This window comes from Cervus canadensis, chromosome 11, assembly GCF_019320065.1.
Source record: "Cervus canadensis isolate Bull #8, Minnesota chromosome 11, ASM1932006v1, whole genome shotgun sequence".
NCBI classification, from domain to species: Eukaryota; Metazoa; Chordata; class Mammalia; order Artiodactyla; family Cervidae; genus Cervus; species Cervus canadensis.
In genome coordinates, this window is record NC_057396.1 from 59,138,714 (window position 1) to 59,163,688 (window position 24,975).

The 24,975-nt window shown below is 46.1% G+C and overlaps 1 protein-coding gene across 3 annotated transcripts; it reads right to left on the reverse strand.

The window, feature by feature from the left end:
* Positions 1-2,548: 2,548 nt before the first annotated feature.
* On the reverse strand, positions 2,549-15,414 carry LMO2 (LIM domain only 2). Of its 3 annotated transcripts, none has more exons than XM_043482160.1 (4): positions 15,170-15,414; positions 14,181-14,403; positions 9,862-10,077; positions 2,549-3,553 (listed from the first exon to the last, which is right to left on the reverse strand). In XM_043482160.1, exons 2-4 carry the CDS (start codon positions 14,219-14,221, stop codon positions 3,334-3,336), a joined length of 477 nt encoding a protein of 158 aa, XP_043338095.1. In that variant the 5' UTR covers positions 14,222-14,403; positions 15,170-15,414; the 3' UTR covers positions 2,549-3,333. The 3 variants fall into 3 exon arrangements, with proteins under 3 accessions (XP_043338095.1, XP_043338093.1, XP_043338094.1); XM_043482158.1 differs by lacking the exon at positions 15,170-15,414 and adding an exon at positions 14,656-14,892; XM_043482159.1 differs by lacking the exon at positions 15,170-15,414 and adding an exon at positions 14,527-14,637.
* Positions 15,415-24,975: the final 9,561 nt, after the last annotated feature.

Below are 24,975 nucleotides of genomic sequence, written 5' to 3' on the forward strand. Positions count from 1 at the left end.
TACCTTTATTATGGTGTTCTGATATCATTGTACTTTGGTTACATTCCTGGCTAGACTGAAGTCATATATTTTCAAGTGACCTGAGGAGGAGGGTATTTATTTTCCCTAAACTGCAGATGAGAAACCTGAGGTTCAGTGAGGTGAGCCTAAGAGAAGCAGCAGAGCAGAGGGTGAGGTCTTGATTACAGCCAACTTCTGCCTTTTATTCGTGGTCAGACCTTAAACAGGTGACTGAGCCTGTCTGTACTTCAGTTTCCCTGGAATTAATGTGGATGATGATAAATAGAAACTGCCACGTGGGGCTGTTTTGTGGCTTAAAGGAGTTAATACTTGTCCAGCCCCTAGAATAGTGCCTGGCACATGGTAAGTGATGGGTAAATGTTTGTTGAGTAATTAAGTGATGTCGTTGCAATTCAAATCCCAGTCTTATGATGATAAAGCTCCTAGCCACTGCTCTGTTGTAACTTTGTAGGATTAAGATTCTCTGAGAAGCAGTGATTCTATTTTTGTTTCTGCTTAGTGGCTAAGTCATGCGACCTCATGAACTGCAGCCCGCCAGGCTCCTCTGTCAATGGGATCTCCTAGGCAAGAATACTGGAGTGGGTTGCCATTTCCTTCTCCAGGGGATCTTCCTGACCCAGGGATTGCACCTGCATCCCCTGCATTTTCAGGTAGATTTTTTACTACAGAGTCACCTGAGAAGCCCAGTGACTCCAGAGTAATTCTATTGGAGACAGCAATAAAAGGAAGCTGGTTTGGGATATAAAACATGAATAAGATAAGAGGAAGTGAAATATCCCAGCTAACTGCTGAATTAAGGCATGGACAGGGGAAGGGTGCAGGTGCCTTGTCCTCTGACTCTGGGTCTTAGGGGCACCAGCTGCACACACAGGTAAGGACCACCAGGTGAATTCTGGGAGCTGGTCCCTCTCGTTACATGTCCTTGTCTCAAGTCAGATGTGGGTTAGATATTGGGCCCCAATGGGTGACATCACAGAGCCTCTGCCTCTGTGTTCACAATTCTGCAGGATGGTGCTATGGACAATCAGAAAAGTTAATTATTGCTTTACTGAAGATGGCAAAGGCATTGGCCAAGTTCTTGAATCTTATGTGTGTTGTACTATTGTGGGGGTTAAGAATAAAATTTACATTTCAAAAGCAAGAATCATTTTTATTCTTACCTAATAGTTTACATAACTAAAATCTATTATTATTATTAATAATGTTGATATGGTTAAAAATGGTGGATTGCATTGTGATTGTTCTGGTAGATGACAACTGCTAGCTGAGTTACAAAATTATGTAAAAGTTTTCAGTTTAGAGACCAGGGGTAGACAGTGTTTGTCTACATGTGGAAAGGTTATTCAGGGGTTAACCATTGTGTCAAATATTAGGTATTAACAATTTAGAGCAGATGCTCTACCAAACTGGGAGATGTTGGAGAACATTCTCAAGCTTGAGCATGAATCGGAAGCATTTTTAGGGCTTGTTAAAACAAAGATTGTTGAATCCCATCCCCAGAGTTTCCAACGCACTCTGTCTGGGATGGAGCCCATGAATCTTCACTTTTAATAAGTTCTCAAGTGACGCTGATATTGCTGGTTCAGGGACCACAATCAGAGAACCACTGCCCTCTGTTGATTTAGAACAAACATCCCCTCACTGGCAGTCCCTTCCACCACCTGAGTTGAAACTCAATATAACTAGATTTGATTTAAACAGGCCACCCTCAGCAGTCAAATTTCCCAACCACTTTTAGTATTTTACAGACCAAGGGAGCCATCACTTATTTCTCCAGAAGAAAAAACAAACAAACAAAACCCGAGCAAACCTGTAAGTTCTTGAATATCACGGTTAATTAACTGTAGTACTAGATGCATGTTTCTGATGTCTTGATAATTAAACACATTAAGACTTTGTGGTTCTTGCCAATATTTTTATGTAACAATTGAAATACACCTCTGTTAGTCTGTCATTAGGACATTCTCGAACCGGAGACCTGAGAGGTGACGACCAGCAGGTGGCGCTCTGAGTCAGTTCACGGTGGGCTGGATGCAGTGAAAGGCAAACACAGGCAAGGTGCCTGCTTTAAATCCTCAAAGTAAGGTTCTTTTAACCACTTGTCATAAAACACCCTGAGACACACGTCTTGGAAAATCGAAGTGTCAAGCTCAGCATCTTTGCCACATTTCAAACTAGGTAATTACCTTCTCTCCCAAAGGGAATCTGTTTTATGTATTTGTGTCCTTTCTAGGTTACAGGTTTCCCAAAGGCAAAGATCTTGCCTTCCGTTCGCTCCATACAATGCTGAAGTGAAATGCTTGTTTTACAATAACAATCTAATTATTCTACGTCCCTCTGAGCTACATGATGACCTGTTACATACTAATTGCTAGTAATATAGAAATGTGCCTGCCTCCTATAAACCCCACACATAAACCTCAGTTTTATTTGACCTGAAGGTAAATTGCTTATTTATTTCTCCTTTTTAACATAAAGTCATTTTTCTGCCATCCCAAATTGTAAGTCATTGCCAAATACACAACACTGCATTTTAGTCAGTCATTTTTATTTTCCGCAGAGTTTTTAAACTACACACAACAAATACTTTGATATAATCTAAGATAATAAAATAGTTGAACAATTTTTTTTTTTTAGATTTACATTTGTATAGAAACAATCTGTGGAACTCCTCACTTCAAAACTAAGGTGTCTAAAAACAGTGATTCATCAGCATTGCTTTAAATAACTGTTTGGTTAAAAGTTGCAGTTTTCATTCTCAACTAAAATGTTGTCTCCATGCAGTGTCCCTTGGGTCCAAGGCTTAAGGCCTTGGTAAGGTGGCCAAGAAGAAAAGGATGGCCACCCTTTATCTCTGTCCTTCCCTCGTATGGAGGACAGGGGCTGGAACAGGGTTCCATAAAAACCAGGAAGAAAATAAATCAATTGCACATCTCTAGTTTTCAAGGGTCAAAGACATAACAAGTCTGGGCAGAACATGTCCCTATCTGTAGATGGAAGCCCCATTATGATGGCACAGCAGCCCCCCAACACTCTCTCCTTGGCTAATCATGTCAGTTATTACCCATAGGCTGTGGCCACTGTCCCTAAGTTCTCCCTCAAGGCCAGTCATTTTGTGACATTTAAGTTTTGCCCCTTGCATTATGTCACTTGGATGCTGTGTCTTGGTTCTTGGTGCCCAGTTAGGGTCTACCATCCCCTAAGAAATGCCTCAGCCCACCCTCAAATCCCCAGAATGCCCAAGAGCGTAAGACCCCACGGAGACAGTGACTTTTCAGTGAATCTCCTCCCCGAGATGCTGGGGCCCCTGGCCTATATCATCCCATTGATCTTAGTCCACTCGTAGATGTCCTGTTCACACACTATGTCGGAGTTGATGAGGAGGTATCTGTCACCCACACAGAAATGCTTCTGACAGGCAGCACATTTGAAACATTCCAGGTGATACACTTTGTCCTTCACCCGCATCGTCATCTCGTAGGCTCGGATCCGCTTGTCACAGGATGCGCAGAGACCATCTTGGCCGAAAAGCCTGCGGGGAGAAAGAGAGAAGCTAAAAAGGCAGGGCCGGAGGTAAGACTGGAAGAAAGAGCCTGAGGATGGGTTCCATGATGTAGGCTAGATTTCCAAGATGTCGGGAAGCAAGAGTTGGGTCCAGACAGATGGCCAACTAATTCATCCACCTCATCACAAGTGACTATGACTAATTCACAGTCTTTCCTAGAAGGAAGAGGGTCCTCTGACATGAAACCATGCCTGAGGCACTTGTGTTTGACATAATTCATTCCTCTTCTGAGCTCTCTCTCTGCTTCTAGGATGCCCCAGGACCTGCCTCTGTGAAAGGACTGAAGTGATTTAAGAGGTTAGCTGTGTGTAAACTGATATAGCCACGAGGGAGAAGAGTATGGAGATACCTTAAAAAACTAGGAATAAAACTACCATATGACCCAGCAAGCCCCCCTATTGGGTAATATCCTGAGAAAAGCACAATTCAAAAAGACACATGTACCCCACTGTTCATGGCAGCACTATTTACAGTGGCCAGGAATTGGAAGCAACCTTGATGTCCATTGACAGATGAATGGATAGAGAAGTTGGGGCACGTGCGTGCACGCGCACACACACACACACACACAATGGAATCTTATTCAGCCGTAAAAAGAAACAGATTTGAGTCCGTTGTGGTGAGGTGGATGAAGCTAGAGCCTGTTATAGAGAGTGAAGTAAATCAGAAAGGGAAAAACAAATATATATTAATACATATATATGGAATCTAGAAAAATAGTACTGATGAATCCGTTTACAGGGAAGGAATGGAGACACAGATGTAGAGAACGGGCTTGTGGACACAGCAGAGGAAGAAGAGGGTGGGATGAATTGAGAAAGTAGCATTGGCATAATACACTACCATGGGCAAAATAGACAGCTAGGGGGAAGCTGCTATATAACACAGGGAGCCCAGCCTGGTGCTCGTGACAACCTAGAGGGGTAAATCAGGGGAGGGGAGGGGAGATATATATATATTATATATATAGTTTTACATAAACTATGACTTACTCATGTTGTACGGCAGAAACCAACACAACATTGTAATTTTCCTCCAATTAAAAAAAAAGTTAAAAAATAAAAAAGGTTAGGCGTGGAGTGTGTGTCTCCTCCCAAAGGAACTTTTATTTTAGAAGAGGAGCAGGAGTAAACCCAGGGGGCTTCTTGAGAGGAATGCAATGAAATGGGCATCTTTCTGAGGCTCCCTCCCACACACTATCACATCAACGGCTCTAATTCCACCCACGGGGAGGGTTGGTCATTTAACTTCTCCAGAGCCACACAGGCCATTGCACACAGTGGCTCTGTAGGACCCCAGCTTCTGGGAGATGGAGGGAGTTCAACAGTGAACAGTCCCTCGGCCGCCTGGGGGACGAGCAGTAGTATCTCTCCATATAGAATGGAAGATAATAATTCAAGATCCTCGCTGGCCCAATGGCATACGTCTCTGAAAAACTTCTGTCACCAAAATCAAGACCCTCCTAAGTCTCAGCTGACTGGTCATTTATTTTAAGCAATATGTGGTGCCAAAGCAGGAGATGCACTATGGTGGAGCCTAGTGCGTGCTAAATTGCTTCAATCCTGTCCGACTCTGTGCCACCCTATGGACTGCAGCCTGCCAGGCTCCTCTGTCCATGAGATTCTCCAGGCAAGGATACTGGAGTGGGTTGCTGTGCCCTCCTCTGGGGGATCTTCCCGACCCAGGGATCAAACCCACGTCTCTTACATCTCCTGCACTGGCAGGCTGGTTCTTTACCGCTAGTAACACCTAGGAAGGCCGGAGCCTAGTGCAGTGGTTCTCAAAGTGTGGTCCTGGGACCAGCTCTATTTGCATCCCCTGGAAACTTGCTAGAAATGCACACTCAGGCCCTCCTGACTGAGACGCTCTGCGGGTAGAGGCCCAACCGTCTGTCTGGTCCCGAGTACAGCCAGGTGATGCTAAAGCAGGCTGAAGTTTGAGAATCAGCTCGCACGAGTTGGGTAACACAAGCACTGGAATCAGAAGACTCAGATTCAGGCGGGACCGGCCCCGAGTACCTAAGTGACCCTGCTGAGACCTCTGCTGACTGTGAGCTTGTGGAATGATAGTCATCACAGCGTCCACCTCACCCGGCTGCTGGAGGATGGAACGCAGCAAGTCAAAGCGCCAGCGCTCAAGGCTGAAGCCGATGCTGGCTGGGTTTTAACACATCTTGGGGGTATTCCCAAAGGGGCCAGCCTTGCTGCCTGATGACATGGCATGTCAGCAGGTCTTTTCCATAGGAAACCTTCAGGGCAGTTTTGGGTAAATGCCTGTTCTTCTTGGAAGTTCTAATGAACTTCAGCATAGCAGAGAATCAACTGGTAGGTTCTGAGAGGATGTAGGGGCGATGAGAGCAGTTGACAAATTTAGAGCAGAATGAATGGAACCAGGAAGATGCGGTCTGTGGGTGGACAGCTCGTGGTTACAGCCAGGCTGGCTAGTTCCCTCCAAATCCCACTCTCCATGCGAAGATCTCCGAGTGTTTTCAAGGCCCCACCTGGGAGCAAACTCATTACTGGGGGAAGAACACTTCATCCCAAGACAGCAGATGGTGGAGCTGTCAGGAACTGCCACCTTGGAGGTCATGGGGTGGAAAGACAGTTCTGATTTCCTGGTTGTTCAGTAAGAGGAGTTTGGGCCTGAGTAAGAATAAACGACTCACAAAACAGCATGCGTGGAAAGCAGCCAGCTGCCTGGAGTGTGTGGCCCTTACGGAAGGGGGATCGGGAGGTAAATTACAACACAGGTCAGGCAGTTAATGACGGGAAGCATGACGGACTAATATCTGGGAGACACCTTCAGATCCCAACATCACCTCCAACCAGTCAGTCCTCCTGGAGCCACGGATATCCTCTGCCTTGGCTTCCGTGTCTTAAGCTGTAAGACGAGAAAACTGGAAGGGAAGGAAGGCTTCTACAGCCCCTTCCAGCTCTGGTTTGCTGAGACTTCACTAAGTGGAAATAAGCTAGGACTTGATATCTAACTTGCACGTTCACTTCTGAAGAATTGGCACCTTAGGCTGGCTATCCCAGAAACTGACCCCGAGGCAGGAGTTATTACGGATGTGTCATCAGGGAAAGCAGGTACAGTGGCAAGGGAAACCAGACAGAAGATGGGAGGCAGGCCAAGTTGCAGTCTTGGGCCAAGTCCCTCAGAGGGGAGCTTTGGCCTGAATGCACGGGGACTCTGGTGTGTAAGCTGTGTCTCCAAGTGGCCTTGGCTCCAGGCAAGATTACTAGACTCCAGTCTCTGGCAGTGCCAGCTACTGGGCAAGGTCTGCTGGGCACTGGGTGGGTGGGTGGGGGTACTGGGCAGGCTTCTAGCAATGGCAAACCACTCCAGTACTTGTGCCTGGAAAATCCCATGGACAGAGAAGCCTGGTAGGCTGCAGTCCATGGGGTCGCTAAGAGTCGTACATGACTGAGCGTCTCCACTTTCAATTTTCACTTTCATGCACTGGAGAAAGAAATGGCAACCCACTCCAGTGTTCTTGCCTGGAGAATCCCAGGGACGGGGGAGCCTGGTGGGCTGCCGTCTATGGGGTCGCACAGAGTCGGACACGACTGAAGTGACTTAGTAGCAGCAGCAGCTGTTGAAGGTAAAACAGTAGGGGGTGGGGGGTGCACTGAGCACAAAAATCATAAAAAGGGATCTGAGGGGATCTGGACTGGGTACTGACATTAACAGCTACTGTTAAATTCCCAAGAAAACTACATAAATAGCACAGGGTTTATTTAGGTTCAGGCTTCCCTGGTGGTCCAGATGGTAAAGAATCTGCCTGTAATGCAGGAGACATGGGTTCGATCCCTGGGTCAGAAAGATCCCCTGGAGAAGGGGATGGCTACCCTCTCCAGTATTCTTGCCTGGAGAATTCCATGGACAGAGGAGACTGGTGGGCTGCAGCCTATGGGGTCGCGAAGAGTCGGACACAACTTAGCGACTAAGAGTTTATTTAGTTTCTGCATGGGGATCTCCTGATTATGTGAGGCTAAATGTCTGAAAAAGATTTTAACAGGCCAAGCAGCAACTGGAAACCCTGGGGAGAAGTTCTCCTGGGGTGAGGGTAGGTGGGGGGCGAGGGGTGGGGGTAAGGACTGAACACCATCCCAGGACACATTTCATCACTCCTCCAACTTGCCTTTTGCAAAGGCACTGTCAGCTATGTTAAGAATGCAAGCAAACAAGTCCATGGCTGAAGGGCCATGCCTGCAGCAAGAAACGATTTTTCTCCTCTGTCAAGAGGTGTCATGTCTGAAGCTTCCACCTGCCCATTTTAATAACAATAATATAAATATGAAAGGATGGCTGGAAACGCCTGCACTAACAGAGTTAATTAACATGTTGCCTAGGAATGTAGCAGGGAGAAGAATTATTTCATGTCACCAAGACACAAGTTAATTAACATTGGGTTCTCCCAGACTATTTTTTTTCTCTCCTTTTTAAAAATGCAAGAGATTAACAAGCCCAGGCAGCACAGGGTTTTCTTCTTGAATGTTATATAAAACCTCAGAGATAGGGAGAAACCTCGGCTCTTTTGACCTTACTCTATCTGTACTTCATTTAATAAGATTCAAATGATTTGACAGGGATGTAGTCAGGGGGCCCAGTGGGAATCATTTACCCGTCTGCTTTTCCGCACTGACTTGGCAAACTAGTAGCGAGCAGAATCAGGTCTCTATTTATCCCAGTTCTATTTTCTTGTTCCTTAATAATAATAATAATGGTCAAAATTAAAATGATGATCCTTGGAAACTTGACTTCTTTTCTGTGAACCACCAAATTTTCAAGGACTTTAATCAGGAAATTTAGGGGGGAGAAAAAGCTTATTTTGTCAGTCTCTGGGTAAACAGATAAGCTTGCTTCACCATGGAATTGCCTGCAATTTTTTTTTAATGTAAAATGCTCTGAGGGCAGGTTTGGGAGAAAGAGCTGGCCTGGCAGCCAAGGGCACTGGAGTCTAAACAAGCTTTCCTGGGTTGGGTGGTCCTAATGTATTAAGGCTGCATGCTCCACAGACCCTGTACCCCACGAAGATGGCAAAAAAACTGACAGCTACACAGTCGAGCAGATTTGACAGCAGAGGGCATAGAGTTACCTCTGCCGCAGCTAATATGAAACTGGAAATTTCATATGAAACTAGAACATTCCAGGCAAAGGCACTCGTTTGAGAGTCAGAAAATTCACATGGCCAAACGTGTGACCCAGAGTATCCGAGGTATCTTCAGTGCCTGTCTCAGTGGGTGTTCCAGAGTTCCTCTTTTGCCTTTCCATTCTTCCATCACTTTGTTTATTAGGTCGGGAAAGACTCTAATAATAAATGTCATGAGGGTTACCGAAAGACAACAGCTAACATCTATTTGATACCCATGCACCACGCCAAGCACCTTACATGTACCACCCCATCTAATTCCCACCCCTTCCTGGAAGTAGGTACCGCTATTCTATAACCCCATTTTACAGATGAGGAAATTGAGGCTTAGGAAGGTTATGTAACTTGTCCAAGGTCACAGAGCTAGAAAGCAGTGATGTCGGGGCTCAAATCTACTGCTGACTTCAGGGCCTTCCTGCTGTGACCAAAAATGCTTGGAGTGCCGGGGCGAGATTATACTTTCAATTTTTTAAAATTTGTTTTTTTAATTGAAGAATAATTACAATATCGTGCGGGGTTCTGCCATACATCAACATGGATCAGCCATAGGCATATATATGTCCCTTTCCTCTTGAGCCTCTCTCCAACCTCCCACCCCGTCCCACCCCTTTATGTTGTCTCAGAGTCCTAGTTGGAGTTCCCTGAGTTACATAGCGAGTTCCCACTGGCTATCTATTTTACAGACGTTAGTGTATATGTTTCCATGCTACTCTTTTTAAATTTCTCATCACATTATATCGAGAGGTTACAAAAGAATACTTAGGAACCTATGCGTATGTTTTTGAAGCATCAAATGAGCTGCTGGGAATCCACCCTCAAACTTACAAGCTTCAAAACTCCCAGTTCCCTTGGCATACCCTGCGCCTTCCTCCCCCACCCTCTCCCCTTGTCTGACCCCCAGAGGGAACCACTATTCTGAATTCTGTGCTCATCACTCTCTTGCCTTTAAAATATGAGAACTGGCCCACACAGGCATGTGTCCCCAAGAACATGCTTCTCTAACAGGAAGAAAGGCCAACTGCTCCCCTGCATAGGGCAGCTGAGACCAGCGTGATCTCGCTGGCCCCGGAGGCAGGCGCCAGGGAGACAGAGCCAGGGGCCCAGGAGGGCGGCGAGGACGCACCTGAGATAGTCTCGGCGGCAGAGCTTCCGGCCCAGCTTGTAGTAGAGGCGCCGGCCCACCTCGCCCAGCCGGCACCCGCAGAGGTCACAGCTGAGGCAGTCCTCGTGCCAGTACTGGTCGATGGCCTTCAGGAAGTAGCGGTCCCCGATGTTCTGCTGGCAGCCTCCGCATGTCAGCAGGGACGGGGGCATCTGCAGCACCTCGTCCACGGGCTCTCTGGAAGGAAGGCCAGGCATTAGCGATGGCCTCACCTCGGGGAGGCCAGCACCAGGGGCTCAGGAGTCACGCTGCGCCCCACAGAGAACCCCACTCAGTTGTATGGTGACATCGGAGAAAGGAGGGGCGAGCATACACCCCGGGCAGACGGCAGAGAGGCCCTACCAGCCTTGGGTGAGGACGGGAAAGGGCTAGCCCCTACGTTCTAGATCCTGGAAGAAGCAAGGGCGGGGCACCAAGAGGCACCCAGGCAAAGGGTACTGCCCCTCCCCACCTACAGCCCAGCCCCCTCCCAGACCTGTGGTCTCTCTTCTTCTTGATGCCCCCTTCCCCTCCTACTCCACCTCCACACCTCACCTCTTTCCTCCCCCCACATCCCGGGGCCAAGGGCACTGCCCAGCCCCAGAGGAGGCACCAGGACTTAAGAGTTGCTTGTGGCCAAAACAGTGACTACCCAGTGGGTTAAACATCTGCAAATTCCCTTTGGAATCTCTGCGCCACCTTGCCTCTATCCCTTTCCAACGGCACAAATGTAGAGATGAGGAGGAAAGGGCCCCCAAATTATTTTAGGTTGCTTTCTCTTTCCCAAATAAAAATACCATCAAGATATAATAGAAGTTCTCATTATTATTATTATTTTTAACAGAAACTCCACATCTTATCCTTCTTATGGAATGAGTCCTTGAGGAAAAATCTCGGGTGTTAATTAAAGCCACTGTTATATTTATAAAGGAGATCAAACAGACCTTTTTGCACATGAACACTTTCACAGCAGCAAAACTGATTCGCATGAAGTTGATTTAGGAAAGAAAATGGGGAGGGGGCAATAGTTCTTTTCGGGAGAGAGTGTGGAAGGCAATTAAACACTGAAAACTCCTCCAGGCAATTGTTAAGAGTGAGCCAGTGACATGTGTTCTTTCATTACAAAATCATATAGTGTCTCCAGTTCACTTAACTGGAATCTGAATCCTTTTGTTTTACATTTTAAAAGAAATAACTTTACTTGCCAGAAGAAGATAAAAAAAAAAAAAAATAGAGAGAAATGATTCCTGCACCAGATGGGACATAGGAAAAACTGAATACCTGTTGATCTGTAGCAATTAACAAATGCTCTCTTGAACTTCACTCAAACACAAATCTATTTTTCAGAAATCTATTATGTTTGGAAAAATGGACCTGTTTCCAACTGTGAAATTCCCAAAGTGAATTTCCCCCTTGGTACCTTGAGGATATAAATCTGGTGTTTCCTATTTCCAGCTGATGCTGGCTTACTTGGTGACCTTGCATCCTGACTGGCCTGTGCCCACAGCATTTTAGGCCCTTTATACTTAGGAAGGATGAGGCTCAGGGAATCAGTGTTGATAACACACTCTGACACCTTCAGAGAACTCTGTAAAGTGCACACTTCGCTGTGAATATTCAGGAATATTGAAACCGAGCCCACACTTTGTAGAACAGGTATGAGGGTCCTTTGTGAGATGATCTCCTTTTAGACCAGGGAAGTGTAAAACCCAAACTAATTATCTCCTAAAAACTCAAGACTTTAGAGTTTTAAGCATCCACTGAAGCCTGACTTGTCTTTGTTTCCACAGGTTATGTATAAGGACGTCCACCCTCCCTCCTGAAAAATAAAACACCCAGCATTTTCCCGTGCATCGCCCCAGAATCACTTCTCTTCCCTTTTCACAGCCCGTGGCCTCACTTTAGGCTTTCAGAAACATTCATGGAACCTCAACACCACTGGATGCCCTGACGCAGATCCTGCCAACCAACTGTGAAAGAAGAGAATTTGCACTTAGCTGGTGCAAAACTGCCTGGAAATAAAATGAACTGCTCCTGTTATTCACAGGGAGGCAGCAGGGGCCACCGATGGCATAGTAGAGGAAATCTGTGTGTGTGTGAGTTCTGGCTGTCCTTCTGTCTAAATGTTTCATTTGCATAGGCCTAGGCAAGTTTCTGGATGTAATTTGGAGGTGTTGATCAGACTGACCTCAGTCACACTGACCCAGGTATGTACGCACTGAAGCATCTGGTAGGGCAGTGGTCCACAGGAGAAATGTTAAGCCAAAAAGCTACTGTCTGTGATGGCCTAAGATGAGATAGGAAAGGACTGGATAAGATATTGGCTGTATCTTTCTATAATTAAAGATAATATCACATTATCTTTGGTGGATGTTCCAAGCCAATAACTGTGGGACTCACCCTCTAATTAATATTTTACATTCTCCTACAGCCTATCTGAATATTACACCTCAATACACTTTGGCCTGGATTTTTGGGATAATTTCTCAACAGTTTCCAAGAAAAATATGGGGGGGAAATGTGCTGCAATAATTTCTCAGCTAGCTGGTCCATCTCCAATTAGAGCCTGTCTTCACCGGGCAAATAGTGAAGCAAAGGATAGAGAAGAACACCCCCACTGAGCACCCTTCATAGACACCTGCTGTGCTGCGAGGTGAAGATGTTTCAATTTTGCAGTCTCTTTGTGAAAAAAGCATAAACTTTGAAAAGAGCAAACTTCTTTCAGAGAACTGAAACCTCCAGGTTTATCTTCTAATAAAAAGATTAGTGACTAAGTTCTGCTGATCAAAAACGCATTAGGCACCTTTCAAAGGTAATTCATCCAATTCACTCTCTTATTGTATTACTATCATCTTGCCCAGGCTCTGAAAACTCAGGGCTAAGTTGTAATTCTAGGTTTGTAAAAAAAAAAAAAAAGAAAAGAAAAAAAGTGAGCAAAGCACTCTTCCCAGAGTTTTCCTAAATAAATACTTAAAAAAAAAAGCAATGTTATTTTTTTCCCTGAGAATTTAAGGAAGCTGGGGTTTTGTTAGAACAAACCTGACTCCTTGTAGCTCTGGCTTCTGAACCTTCAAGATTGAATAGTGATGTTTATATTCTCACTGGATCATGGTTACTTCCTGTGTTTTATGAGAACACGCTGAGCTTTTATGCTGGTAACTGAGGGTAAAACCCAGGTATATAAACACCATAGGAGGCTGAAATTGGGAGGAGGAGGTATTTCAATCAGGAAAGCACAATTCTTTTAAAGCAGGAAAAGAAAACAAAACAAATGCCTCTTAAAAGCACAAATGGACAAGTCATTAACCAGCTCCTTTGGTCTGTGTAACAAATCCCTTCAAAGGATTTAGATGGGGACTTCAAAGGAATAAAAATTCTCAAAACCAGACAGCTAATGAATCTTAAAAGGGCATTTGCGCTGACGGGAAAATGATATCTTAAACATCCCTTTCTCCCCATGTTAACACTGAGCAATGGGCTGAAGGTAAAGATTGGGAAGAGGGGGATACTTCAAACCAGTCAGGGGCTCAGAAAACTAATGCGGTTCATTTAGAGCTCTGGTTCCCAGACCCTACACCCTTTGAGATTGTGACAAAAGCCGTAAGCCTCCGCTCTCCGGAAAAATTCACCTACATCCAAAATGGTGCACAAACTTTCAAGGTTCAAAGGTACCCATCGGTGGACACCGAGGGGAGAGGCGTGTCCGCGAATCCAGACTAACTCCCGTGTCGTTCGGGTGCTCTAAAGTCTCTGGAGGCCTGAGTGAGCTCCGAGGTGAACTCTCGCACGTCCTCACCCGCGAGTCCCCGGCGCGGTGGGCAACCGCTCCACCTGCGGACCCGGAAGGGGACCGTCGGGGACCGGGGGCGGGGGGCGGGGGCTCCACTTGTAGTATCCCCCTTTCCAGGGCCAAACGGACAAAGAGAAGGAACGAGAGGGGAGAAGGGAGCAGAATCGAGTCCTGAAGGCTCTCGGGGCTGCACCGGCGCGCCTCTGACCTCCCCCTCTGCCTGCTCCGGTGCAAACTTTCTGGCCCGAAGTGGCTTTAGGGAGCGTCCCAGGGAGCCGCCAGGGGCCCGCTCAGGCGCGGGGCCGACCCCTCTTCCTGCCGCCCGCCACCCAGCCCCTCTCCCAGTGTCCCCGGAGTCACCCAAGAGGATGCGGGAGCCCCGCGCACGGCAGAGGGAAGCAAGGGCACGCCGCAGGCGCGCACCTGGAGCCTTCTCTCCGGCCGCCCGCGCCACCCCGCCGCCCCGGGGCGCGAGGCCGGGGACCCTCGGTGGCAGGGGCGCCGCACTTACTCAGATGGGTCCAGGCTCTTCCTCTCGATGGCCGAGGACATTGGGGAGGGAGGTGGCGTGCCAGGCGGCGGGGGCGCTCCCTTTGTGGCGCGGGGCTGGCCGGCTGCCGGGGCTCGGACCCCCTCGGGTGCTCGGGCGCCGCCGCCGCTCCTGCGCCTCTTCTTGCTCCGGCGCTCTGGCGGCGAGCTCGCCCCTCCGCGCTCAAGGACAGTCACCGCGCTCCCTTCAAACGCCAAAGAGAGAGAGCGAATCACCGAGCTGCCGGCGCGCCGCGGCCGAGGCGGGGACCGGGGCGCGCAGCCTGGCCCCGGGCGGCTGCAGCAGCTGCTGCTGCTCAGGACTTAACCTTCCATCCCGGTCCCGCCGCCGCCGCCGCCGCCGCCGCCGGGTCTGGCTCGGCTCGCGCGCTGTCGCCGGCTCCGCGCCGCCCGCGGGGATGGTGCGCGCCCGCCCGGCCGCCCCGCGCCCCTCGCACCTTCAGCCCGGGTCGCGGCGCGCAGCTCGCCGCCGAGGGCAGGGAGGGGGCGGCGGCCTGGGGGCGGGGAGGGAACCGCGCCTCTCTCCCCCGGCTCCCTCCTCTCTCGGGAAGGTCTATTTTCGCTCAGCTTCCCTCTGTCTCTGGTTTCATTTCCTTTTTCCTGATCACGATTCAAATACAATAGAAGGAAATCACATTTAAAGAGACAGCTGCCCGCCCCCCCCCCCATCTTTTTTCTTCCCTTTTTTTTTAAACAGGGCTCCTGGGGATTAGCGATACAAACAGCGGCAGCCGCAGCAAGACTGAGTTGGCTTCTTAAAGGGGCCAGCGTCGGGGACAGGGAGACTCGCTCAGAGAACACCTCTCCTTGGAGAGGCGGCTGGGTTGCCTGTAAAGCATTCTTTAGGGCTTTCCCTCTTCGGCGTTCCCCTTTTGGTTAACTAAGATTGAAAGTGACCAGAGGGCCGCTCAAGGAAGAAAGAAAAAACGAGAATGTGAAATAAACACATACAGAGATGTACGCGTTCCAAGTGGCTTTCGCGCGCGTCCGGGGTTGGAGGTCCCAGGTCCGCAGACAGGGAACGCGGAGATGCCCCCCAGACAGTGCGGCTCTGCTGGCTGCGGACTTGTGACTGCGTCCGCGCTCCAAAAAGACGACGGGATCTGGGCGAGCAGGGACCGCACGGGCTGGGTATGCCTGAGCAGTGCCAGGGGCAGCTAATCCCGAGGGAGGGTGGTTGGGAGGGACCAAGCTGGCCTGAGTCTCCTCTCCATCTGCTGGCGGCAGAATTCCCTCCCTCAGCATCTTTAAAAATCGGACCCCTGTGGTTATACTGGCCCCTCTAAAGGGCCAATAGCACTCTGCACAGAGAAAAGTGCCTCTCCAATGATGGAGAGCAATGCTTGGAGACTATTTTGCCCTGGGTCAGAAAAAGAGAGAGAAAGCAGACTTGTTTAGTTCAGGTTTCCCCTCTAATCTCAAGGGCAAATTTCAAGAAGAGAGGGGAATGTAGAAGGGGAGAGGAGGAAGCTAACAGTCTTCAGCAAAACTTTAGGTCCCTTGGGCCTCATCAGAGTTCCCTGAAAATAATTGCATTCAGAAATTATTACTAAAGGCCTACTTGTGCACACCACAAGTCTTGTAAAGAAGAAGATACCAGTAGTCTCAGGATCCATGGTTTTATAGGAGCAGTCTAGATCATGGTCATGGACACTGTATTCCCATTTTAAAGATGACACTGAAGGGTCTGGGTGAGTTCACCCTGGAAGGGGGTGGTTGAAGTCAGAAGTACATCCCTGTAGGCTTCGTTTTCCTTGTTCAAAGCTGATCCTAACTTCTCACATGCATATCTAGAATTTACCATTGTCTGCATGCTCTTGTCCTTATGTCCATATCCAAAGCTTGGGTCCCTATGGGTATAATAAAAGTCTCTCCCAATTTCCTCCACTCTCTCCTCTGTGTGTGTGTGTGTGTGTGTGTAAAAGGAAGTCTTAAGAGCAACTTTGGGTCCAACTCAAGCCTTTCAATCTAAAAAGAACTTCTCTTGCTCAGGCCCTTGTTTTTAATTAAAAAAGGGATAATGCTTAGCATTTTTAAGTCAGTCTAAATTATGTGATAAACATATAACCCACCACTCTACAATCAAAAATGAAAATAAACAAATAGGCTTTGATGAGCAATTCACCTGCTTACAACCAATCAGTGTGGTGGTGAAACGCTAAGACTTGGGCATTGGACTGCCTGCGTTTGATTTAGGCTCTTACTTATCAGCTAGTGGAGCCTATCTAGGAAAGTCACTTAATCTGAAGAGGCAGTATTGGGTAGTGGCTGTGGAGTCAGACTGCCTGTTATAACCCACACTTTCCTACCTGTGAACCTAGTGGAAGAGCAGGAATTTATAAACTTCCAGGATCCTTATCTGTCAACGGGGGTACCAGAGCCTATTGCATCAACTGTTGTGAGGATTAAATGAGTAAATGCATGCAGTGTGGCCTGTAGACCTGTAATGAACTGGGGGTAATAATGGATATGAGATTACATGCATGCAAAGCATTTGGTGTGTATTAAGCACTCATAAATGTTCTTCTGTGTTGTAGGAAAAAATTGTTGGGAGAATTTAAAGAGTTTGAAATTAAATTCAAAGGTGAAATGGAGGTTAAAAATAAGAACTTCCCAATTTCCCACCTAGATTTGAAAACCTGTCCCATTTTTAAAAAGCAAACAGAACAGTGTCCTTTCACTTCACCTCCTTGTGCTCGTATACAAAACATATTTGCATTTTCCAGTTTAATGTTTAGTATCTTGGTGACTACGTGATGTGTTTTCATCTGCTTGCTTTTATTAAATCTGATAAGTTGCTTCCTTCCTTGCTATATAGTTTTGCATGGAGCCTAAGTTAGTTGTTAAATTAAATATACCCTTGGGTTCCAGGAGGTAACCTCCAAACGGCCAACTTTGGGACATGAAGTTTCCTTTTAATAATATGCTTCTGTTTTGACCCGAACATGTAAAGAAAGAGTGATTACTGATGACTTTGGGTCAGTTTCTTATCTTTCACCACTCTTTGGGGAGAACTTCCTTAGAGAAAGTGAATATTTGAAATGGTATCTTAAGATTTCAATTTCACACACAGTGGTTGTAAGAAATAACTGCCTGCCAGTGGGATTTCATTTCTGTTCAACGGGCAATTAAATTGCTCAAATTTAAGTTTAACATTTAGAATTGAATCTCAAAGTGTGTTTTCATTATGAATAATTTTAAAGCAATCATGACCTTATTGTATCCTTCCATAGCAACCTTATGCCTTATGTAGAAGAGGGACTCAGTAACTAGGAGGCAATTTGAACATGTAAAATGGTTCTTGAGAGCTGGGGAAATCTGGACTTGATCCCTCCCCAGTGGGTTTGCAATTTAATTCCTTTGACCCACCCCCAACTCCTTGCAAATCTTACATACCTTAAAATTTAGAAAATTTCCAAGTTTTCCTTCCTGAATGTGAATGTCACAGGAAGACTGAATCAGTTGGCATGATGATTCTGATTCTAGGTGGATTACTTTCTTCCTGTTGGCATTTTCTATTCTTTTTTATTATTATATCTACAATTGTTTTCTCAGGAAGAGCAGTTTCAAGTGACTAAGGCTACATTTCTTTGCTAAAATGGACTTCTAGTAGAAAGGAAAATGCAAATGTCATTGGGAAAATGCCAAGAATGACAATTTACCTCTTTATTTTTTTTTACAACCTTTAGAAGCCAAGGTGCATCATATACCTGTTAGTTGTGACATTGACGTAAGGGAACAAGATTTGTCTTATTATGGCTTCAATTCCCATGGAAACTTCTTTAAACAACTCAGTTGTCACAGGAATCTGGTTTCCAAACTCATCTCAGAACATTTCAGGGCATGTTGATGGATATATTTTCAGAATGTTAGATCTATCAGTAACACCAGTAAAAAATAAACCAGTTTTCCTATATAGGAGAAAAAAGCCCCACAAATCTTTTTCAAAAATCTTTATCAACTGAGTTTAGGAGATGAACATAGGTGTCAGAAGGCATAACTCAGCTGTTTACTAGCTGGGTGACTTGGGGGAAGTTATTTCACCTCTCTGAACCTCAGTTTCTGTATCTCTCAAATGGAGGCAAGAGTAAACTCAGCAGGCTTGGGACTAGAGTAAGGGCACAGGGATACCTGTTCATGTCACAGGAATTTTAAGAGGATTCGATAGGGTAATGTGTATAAAAATACTTTGCACAGTGATGTAAATGCTCAGAAATGATACCTGTTGTTATTACCCCATCTTTCAGAAGTCATCACTACTATATCAGGAAGCAGCCATCTCCTAGCGAGTCAGAACATCGACCAAAGAAGGCTGAGACTGGGGTGCTGTAGAAAAAGCTGGAGTGTACCTAAGACATCAGCTGGCTTCAGGCTTGAGAAGCCCCCACTTTCCAATCAGAAATTCAGGAATGTGACCATTTAGGTCCTAGGTAGGCTGTTGACAGTTTCATCACTTCCCTACCACATGGCCTGCTTCAGCCACATCCCTGATTGCATGTTTCTGATTTTCCCCTTTCCAGCAACTTCTAAATCATCTGTTCAGACTGAGACGGGAGACAAAGTCAAAGTGCTGACGTAACTGCCCCCAAATGTCACAACTCCACAGCGAGGTCTTAAGCAGAGTTGAACTCATGACATGTATGAGTGGAAGGAGCCTCTGAAATGTGACTTCCCAGCTTTCTCCTTGGAGCAGTTTGAAGTGTTTCCTTAGTAGGCTCCACCCATTCCTGCTCCAACCACAGCAGCTCTGCCCCTATTGACATGTTGCTCAGCCTCTCTGGACTTCAGCTTCTGCATCTGTAAAGTGGGCATATTCAGGGTACCTATCTCACGGAACTGCTATAACAATTCTGTGAAATGAAACATATTATATAAGGTACTTGGAAAGGAGCCAGGCACAGAGTAAGCTTCTGCAGAAGGTTTGGCTTATACAGAGAGATTCCAGCTTTAAAATAGTTGAACACCCATTGGTGATTCAGAGCCCCATTGATGGACAAGGCAAGTGAGACCTAGAGTCAACAGTTTCTTCTTCTGTCTCTGTCCCCGTCAAATCCTCCCCCACCTTCTCCCTTGGGTACCAGACCTTGAATTTATCTGTGGCTCTGAATTCAAGGGGGAGTCAGAGCTGGGTGAGCTGACTCCCAGAGCCCTGATGCCCTTTGTTCATGAGACTCATACCTTCCCTTCAGTGTCTCAGAGGCAGCCCACCTGAGTGACGCAACACCGCGCCTGGGACATTCAAACGGCACACGTGAAATCTCATCTCCTTTCTGTGGCCTCGAAAGCCTTATCCTAAAGCCCCTACTACCCTTTTCCATTACAACCCCTTCACTATGCTAGATCCACACTGATGTTTTCCCTAAACTTTAAAACAAACCAAGTCAACTCCTATTGGAGGGTCTTTGCACCTGCTCTTTCCTCTGCCTGAGATGCTCTTCCTCTAGAGCATGCTATGGCTCCCATGTACTTAATTCTGGTTCAAATGTTTATCCTCATAAGAGCCCTTTAAAATCCAATTTCTTATCGTTCTCCATTCCCTTATCCTGCTTTATTTTTCTTCCTAGCAGCATCATTACTTCCACTTTACTACATATGTGTTTGTAGTTTTTTATGGGTTTGGTTTTGACCTTTCTTCCCAGCTAGAATATAAACTCCATAAGAATATGACTTGTTTCCAATTGTGTCTTTAGGACCTAGAATGTGCCTAGCACACAGTAGGCTTTCAATAACTGTTCACTGAATGAATGAAGGAATGAATAAATGACAGCCTTGCTCCCTTTGGCCAAAGCATGCCTGCACTATGCTCTCCAGGTAAAAGTTGAGAGGGAACTTGAAGATCACTTGTTTTCCTAGAGCATTGCTATTGGGAGAAAATAAGGGCCCATATACCATTCAGATTCAGATTCAGACCCAGGAGTTTGGTTTGGGAACCAGATCAAGCTCTTGGTTCCTAGGAACACACAGATACAGGTGGTGTCAGAAACAGCAAGGACCTGATTTGTAGCTTGATTCTCCACTGCAGGTCCCCCATGCCCACAAGGAGACCTGGTTACAGTGGGCCAGTGTGTAGAATACAGTCAATTCTATGAAAGGCACAGGCTTTGGATATAGATAGGCTTATGTTTTAGTCCTGGCTCTTTCAGGTACGTGGTTTTAGGCAAATCATTTGATAGCTCTGAGCCTCAGTTCCGCCACGTGTAGAATGAGGATAATTATATCTTCATCACAGTGTTGGAGGAATAAAATGAGATCATGCATGTCAAATGCTTAGCACAGTGCTCAATGGATGGCGGCTATTATTAGAATTAATGAAGCTAAGAGAACCTCAGAGGAGGATAGTCAACCAGGGCAGGCCTTTCTTGACACACAGGTGGATAACTGGAGTTATGTTACAATATAGGGCTCAGTCCAAGCAGGTGGGGTCAGCCTCCTTGCCTGGGGGACTCTTGCCTTATCTCACCAGCTTGGGCAACCCCCAACCCCCATGGGGCAGGTGGATTAGACTCACAGACAGCTGGCCCAGCTTCATACTCAGGTAGGCAACAAAAAGAGATGGCGTCAGGAGCCTGTCCTGGTCACTGGTTCTTCAGAGTTGGGGGTCTCTGGTCTGAGACATCTCACTCCGGATAGACCTTCCATTGGAGGAGGAGGTGGGCTGCTTCTGGGGAAGCGGTGTTTTATGGCATTCGTGTCTAGCTGAGGGCCCTGAGCCTGGCAGGGGAAGGGAGTCTGACCTTCCTGGTGACACTTGACTTCCTAAGCTCCAGACCTCAGGGGAGAGGAGTCTTATGTGTGATGCTCCTGGAAATATCTGTAGCTGAGGGAGATATCTTTCAGCCAAAACCAGGGAAAGAGCTGCTTGCTTCTTAGTGCCAATTTCCTCTGCTTCCCTTCAGCTACCCCTCATGTATCTGGCTGCCTGACTAACCCATCTGGACTACTCTTTTCTTCACTGTCACCACCCTGCTCAAAAATTTGCAATGACTCCCTTATTGCCTGTGATCATTGGCAAGTAGCTTAACCTTTGGGGATCTTGGTGCTCTCATTTTATAGAAGAAAGAGGTGCACTGGAAGGTTAGAGCTGCAGCTCTACGTGAGATTCTGTCCTTCTAGAAGATCAAGACAAACTCTCAATGATTCCATGAAAGATGCTTGTGACCCTGCCCATCCCATCGAACCAACTTCATATCCCAAACCCCTAAAGCCTGACCCTTCCCACCAGCCAGGCTGCTCCCCTTTGACCTCAGACATCCAGCTCATGCCCATTTCTGTGCACTGTTTTATTCTGTTCTTTCCATCAGGAATGTCTGCTTTGTCTGTGCTCCAAAACTTTGGTGCTAGAATTGTAGAGGGGTTAAGAATAGAGATTAATAAACCTGGTTTCTAGTCTCCACTTTACAACTTACTATCTGGGTAATTAATCTTAGGCAAATCTCTGTGCTTCAGTGCCTGCAGTGATAAAACAGAGGCGGTGATAAATATAGGGTGAAGAGGCATGGCTGAGATAATGTATGCAGCAGGCAGAGCACAGATCCCGGCACACAGTGAGTGCTTGGTAATAGCAATCATCCTGCAGTTTGTACAAAATCCTCCCCAGGCTTCTCTGCCTCTCCAGATTGTGTCCATCAACCTGGAGCCCACTCAAGCCACATCTCTGCACTGAAGGTTTCTCTGTCCCCTGAACTCAACTCCTTCCAGCTCTTGGTTCTGGGGCCTGGGTAGGTGCTCATTAGACTCTGCCTTGCAGAGCCATGATTTTAGGTGTGTGCACCATCTTGCCATCTCATAAGTGACTTATGTTCTTAGAGATCATAATTTTCATTTTTACTAAATTTGGAGATATTCAATAATTCCTTTTGAATTAAAGACTTCACATATCACCACCATGTTATCAATTGCCCAATTCCTAGCTTCACACTGACATTCGTCAAGATGTGAGTGTCTCCCCACAATCAATATTGAGGATGGCCCATGCGTTGTCAGTCATAGACCTCTTTAAAAACCTGCCAACTCAAAACTATAAAACTCTTATAAAAGAACATAGGGCAAAAACCACATGACATTGTATTTAGCAATGACTTCTTGAATATGACACCTTTTATTGTCACAGGTTACAAAATGAAAAATAAACAAACTAGACTGCAAGTTAAAAACTTTTGTGTATCAAAGGACAGTATTAGAGTGAAAATGCACCCTATGGAATGGGAGAGAATATTTGCAAATCATATATCTGATAAAAGGTTAATACCCAGAATATTTAAAGAACTCCTATAATTCAACAGCAAAAAAAAAAAAAATTAAAAAATGGGCAAAAGACTTGAAGAAATATTTCTCTAAAGAAGATATACAGATGGCCAATAAGCAGATAGAGAGAGGTTCAGAAATAATAATCATCAGAGAAATGCAAAACACAATCACAATAAAGTACACTTCACATCCATTAGGACAACTATTATCCCCCAAACAGAAAATGACAAGTGTTGGCAAACATGTGGGGAAATTGGAAATTCTGTGCTCTGATGATGGGAATATATATATATATAGATATATATATACACATATATATATATATAGATATATATATACACATATATATATATATATACACACACATATATATATATATAATATATAACCTATGGGCTTCCATGGTAGTTCAGCTGGTAAAGAATCTGCCTGCAATGCAGAAGACCCTGGTTTGACTCCTGGATTGGGAAGATCCCCTGGAGAAGGGATAGGCTACCTACTCTAGTATTCTTGGGGTTCCCTGGTAGATTAGATGGTAAAGAATCTGCCTGTAATGCGGGAGGCCTGGGTTTGATCCCTGGATTGGGAAGATCCCTTGGAGGAGGGCATGGCAACCCACTCTGGTAAACTTGCCTGGAGAATCCCCAAGGACAGAGCAGCCTGTCAAGCTATAGCTTATGGGGTTGCAAAGGGACACAACTGAGTGACTAGGCACACATATATAATATATATTATATATGTAATATATTAATGTAATATATAATTCATGGTATAGGTAGGTTCTGCACAAATTAAAAATAAATTAATATATGATTCATCAATTCCACTTCTGGGTATATGCCTAATAAATAAATATGCATAAAATGTGTGCACACTATCTTGCCACCTCATAAGTGACTTACATTCTTAAAGAAGAAAGGTCTGCCTTAAAAAAGAAATCCTGTCACATGCTACAACATGGTTGAAACTTGAGGACGTTATGCTAAGTGAAACAAGCCAGTCACCAACGGATAAAGACTATGATTCCACTCATATGTGGTACCTAGAGTAGTTAAATTCATAGAGACAAAGAGTAGAATGGGGGTGGCCAGGGGCTGGGAGAGAGGAGAGTTACTTTTCATTGGATATCATGTTTCAGTTTGGGGAGAATAAAAAACCTTCTGGAGATGGATAGTGGGTGACAGTTGCACAACAGTGTAAATGTGCTCAATGCCACTCAGCTATATTCTTGGGAGTGGTTAAAATAGTAAACATATGCCATGTATATTTTTCACACACACACACAAAACCTGGTAAAAGTTAAAGACCTTTCCCTAGGTGCACAGCTGTCCAAGGTGCAGAATTTTACCTTTCATTTCAGGGAGCTTGCAACCTTCTCAGGTTCATCCATGGATATATTTAACAACATCCAATGTTATGGTGGCGCTGGTGGTAAAGAACCCACCTGCCAATTCAGGAGATGTAGGAGATGTGGGTTCGATCCCTGGGTTGGGAAGATCCCCTGGAGGAGGTCACAGTAACCCACTCCAGCATTCTTACCTGGAGAATCCCATGGACAAGGGAGCCTGGTAGGCTACAATCCATAGGGTTGCAAAGAGTCAGACATGACTGAAGTGACTTAGCGCGCGTGCACACACACACACACACACACACACACACACACACACACACACACACACACACACGGTTACAGTGAGGCATGTTGCATGAACTCTGAGACATTCTTTGGGTCCCCCAGTGGCAATCCCCGCCCACTTAGGCCCCCATCAGCAGTGCTGGTCCCTGACTTCCAGATGATCTTCTTTGCAGGCCCACTAGGCCCCAAGGACAGGGGAAAAGGGGACAGTTTGTTGTTATGTGCAGCCTCCTCCTTAAAGGGACTCATGCACTCATAGATTCCAATCTGCCCTCTCCTCTGAGAAACCGAGGGTTAGCATATAGCAGACACAGGCTCCACGTGCAGTGGTGGTGGCAGGATTGGGGGGGTGGTCCCATAGTAGAGCATCTTGAATGCCCCCTTCAGGGCACAGTCTCTCTCCAGACGCCCCTGGAATGCCCGTGGGCCGGTTCAGCTCTTCCCATGCTATTAGGCTACAGTCCTTCCCATCATGCTGCTGAAACTGCCTTGGTCATAGCCTGCAAAGGAGGAGCTGTTAAAAACTCTTCCATTTGTATTTCCTGCATGGCTCTCCATCTGGAAATATCTTTTATCTGGCAACTTTTGCAAAGCGACCTGAATCTTGAAGGAGGTCCTGGCAGGTTTATGCTGGCCTCTCCATCACTCCAATAAGTCATTTCCATCCTAACCTTCACCAGAGTCGAGGAATCGTGACTTGGTCCCGAAAACAGGACAAGCAAGGCATGGCAGCAAGCCTTCCCACCCCTGAGGCAGCTTTTTAACCCTGAAAACACCCACTGGGAGGGCAAGAATGAAATCTAGAAGATTATACTATATACACACTCTCTCAACTCAAACATTACTTCAGCAAGAAAGCCCCCAGCCCCTCATG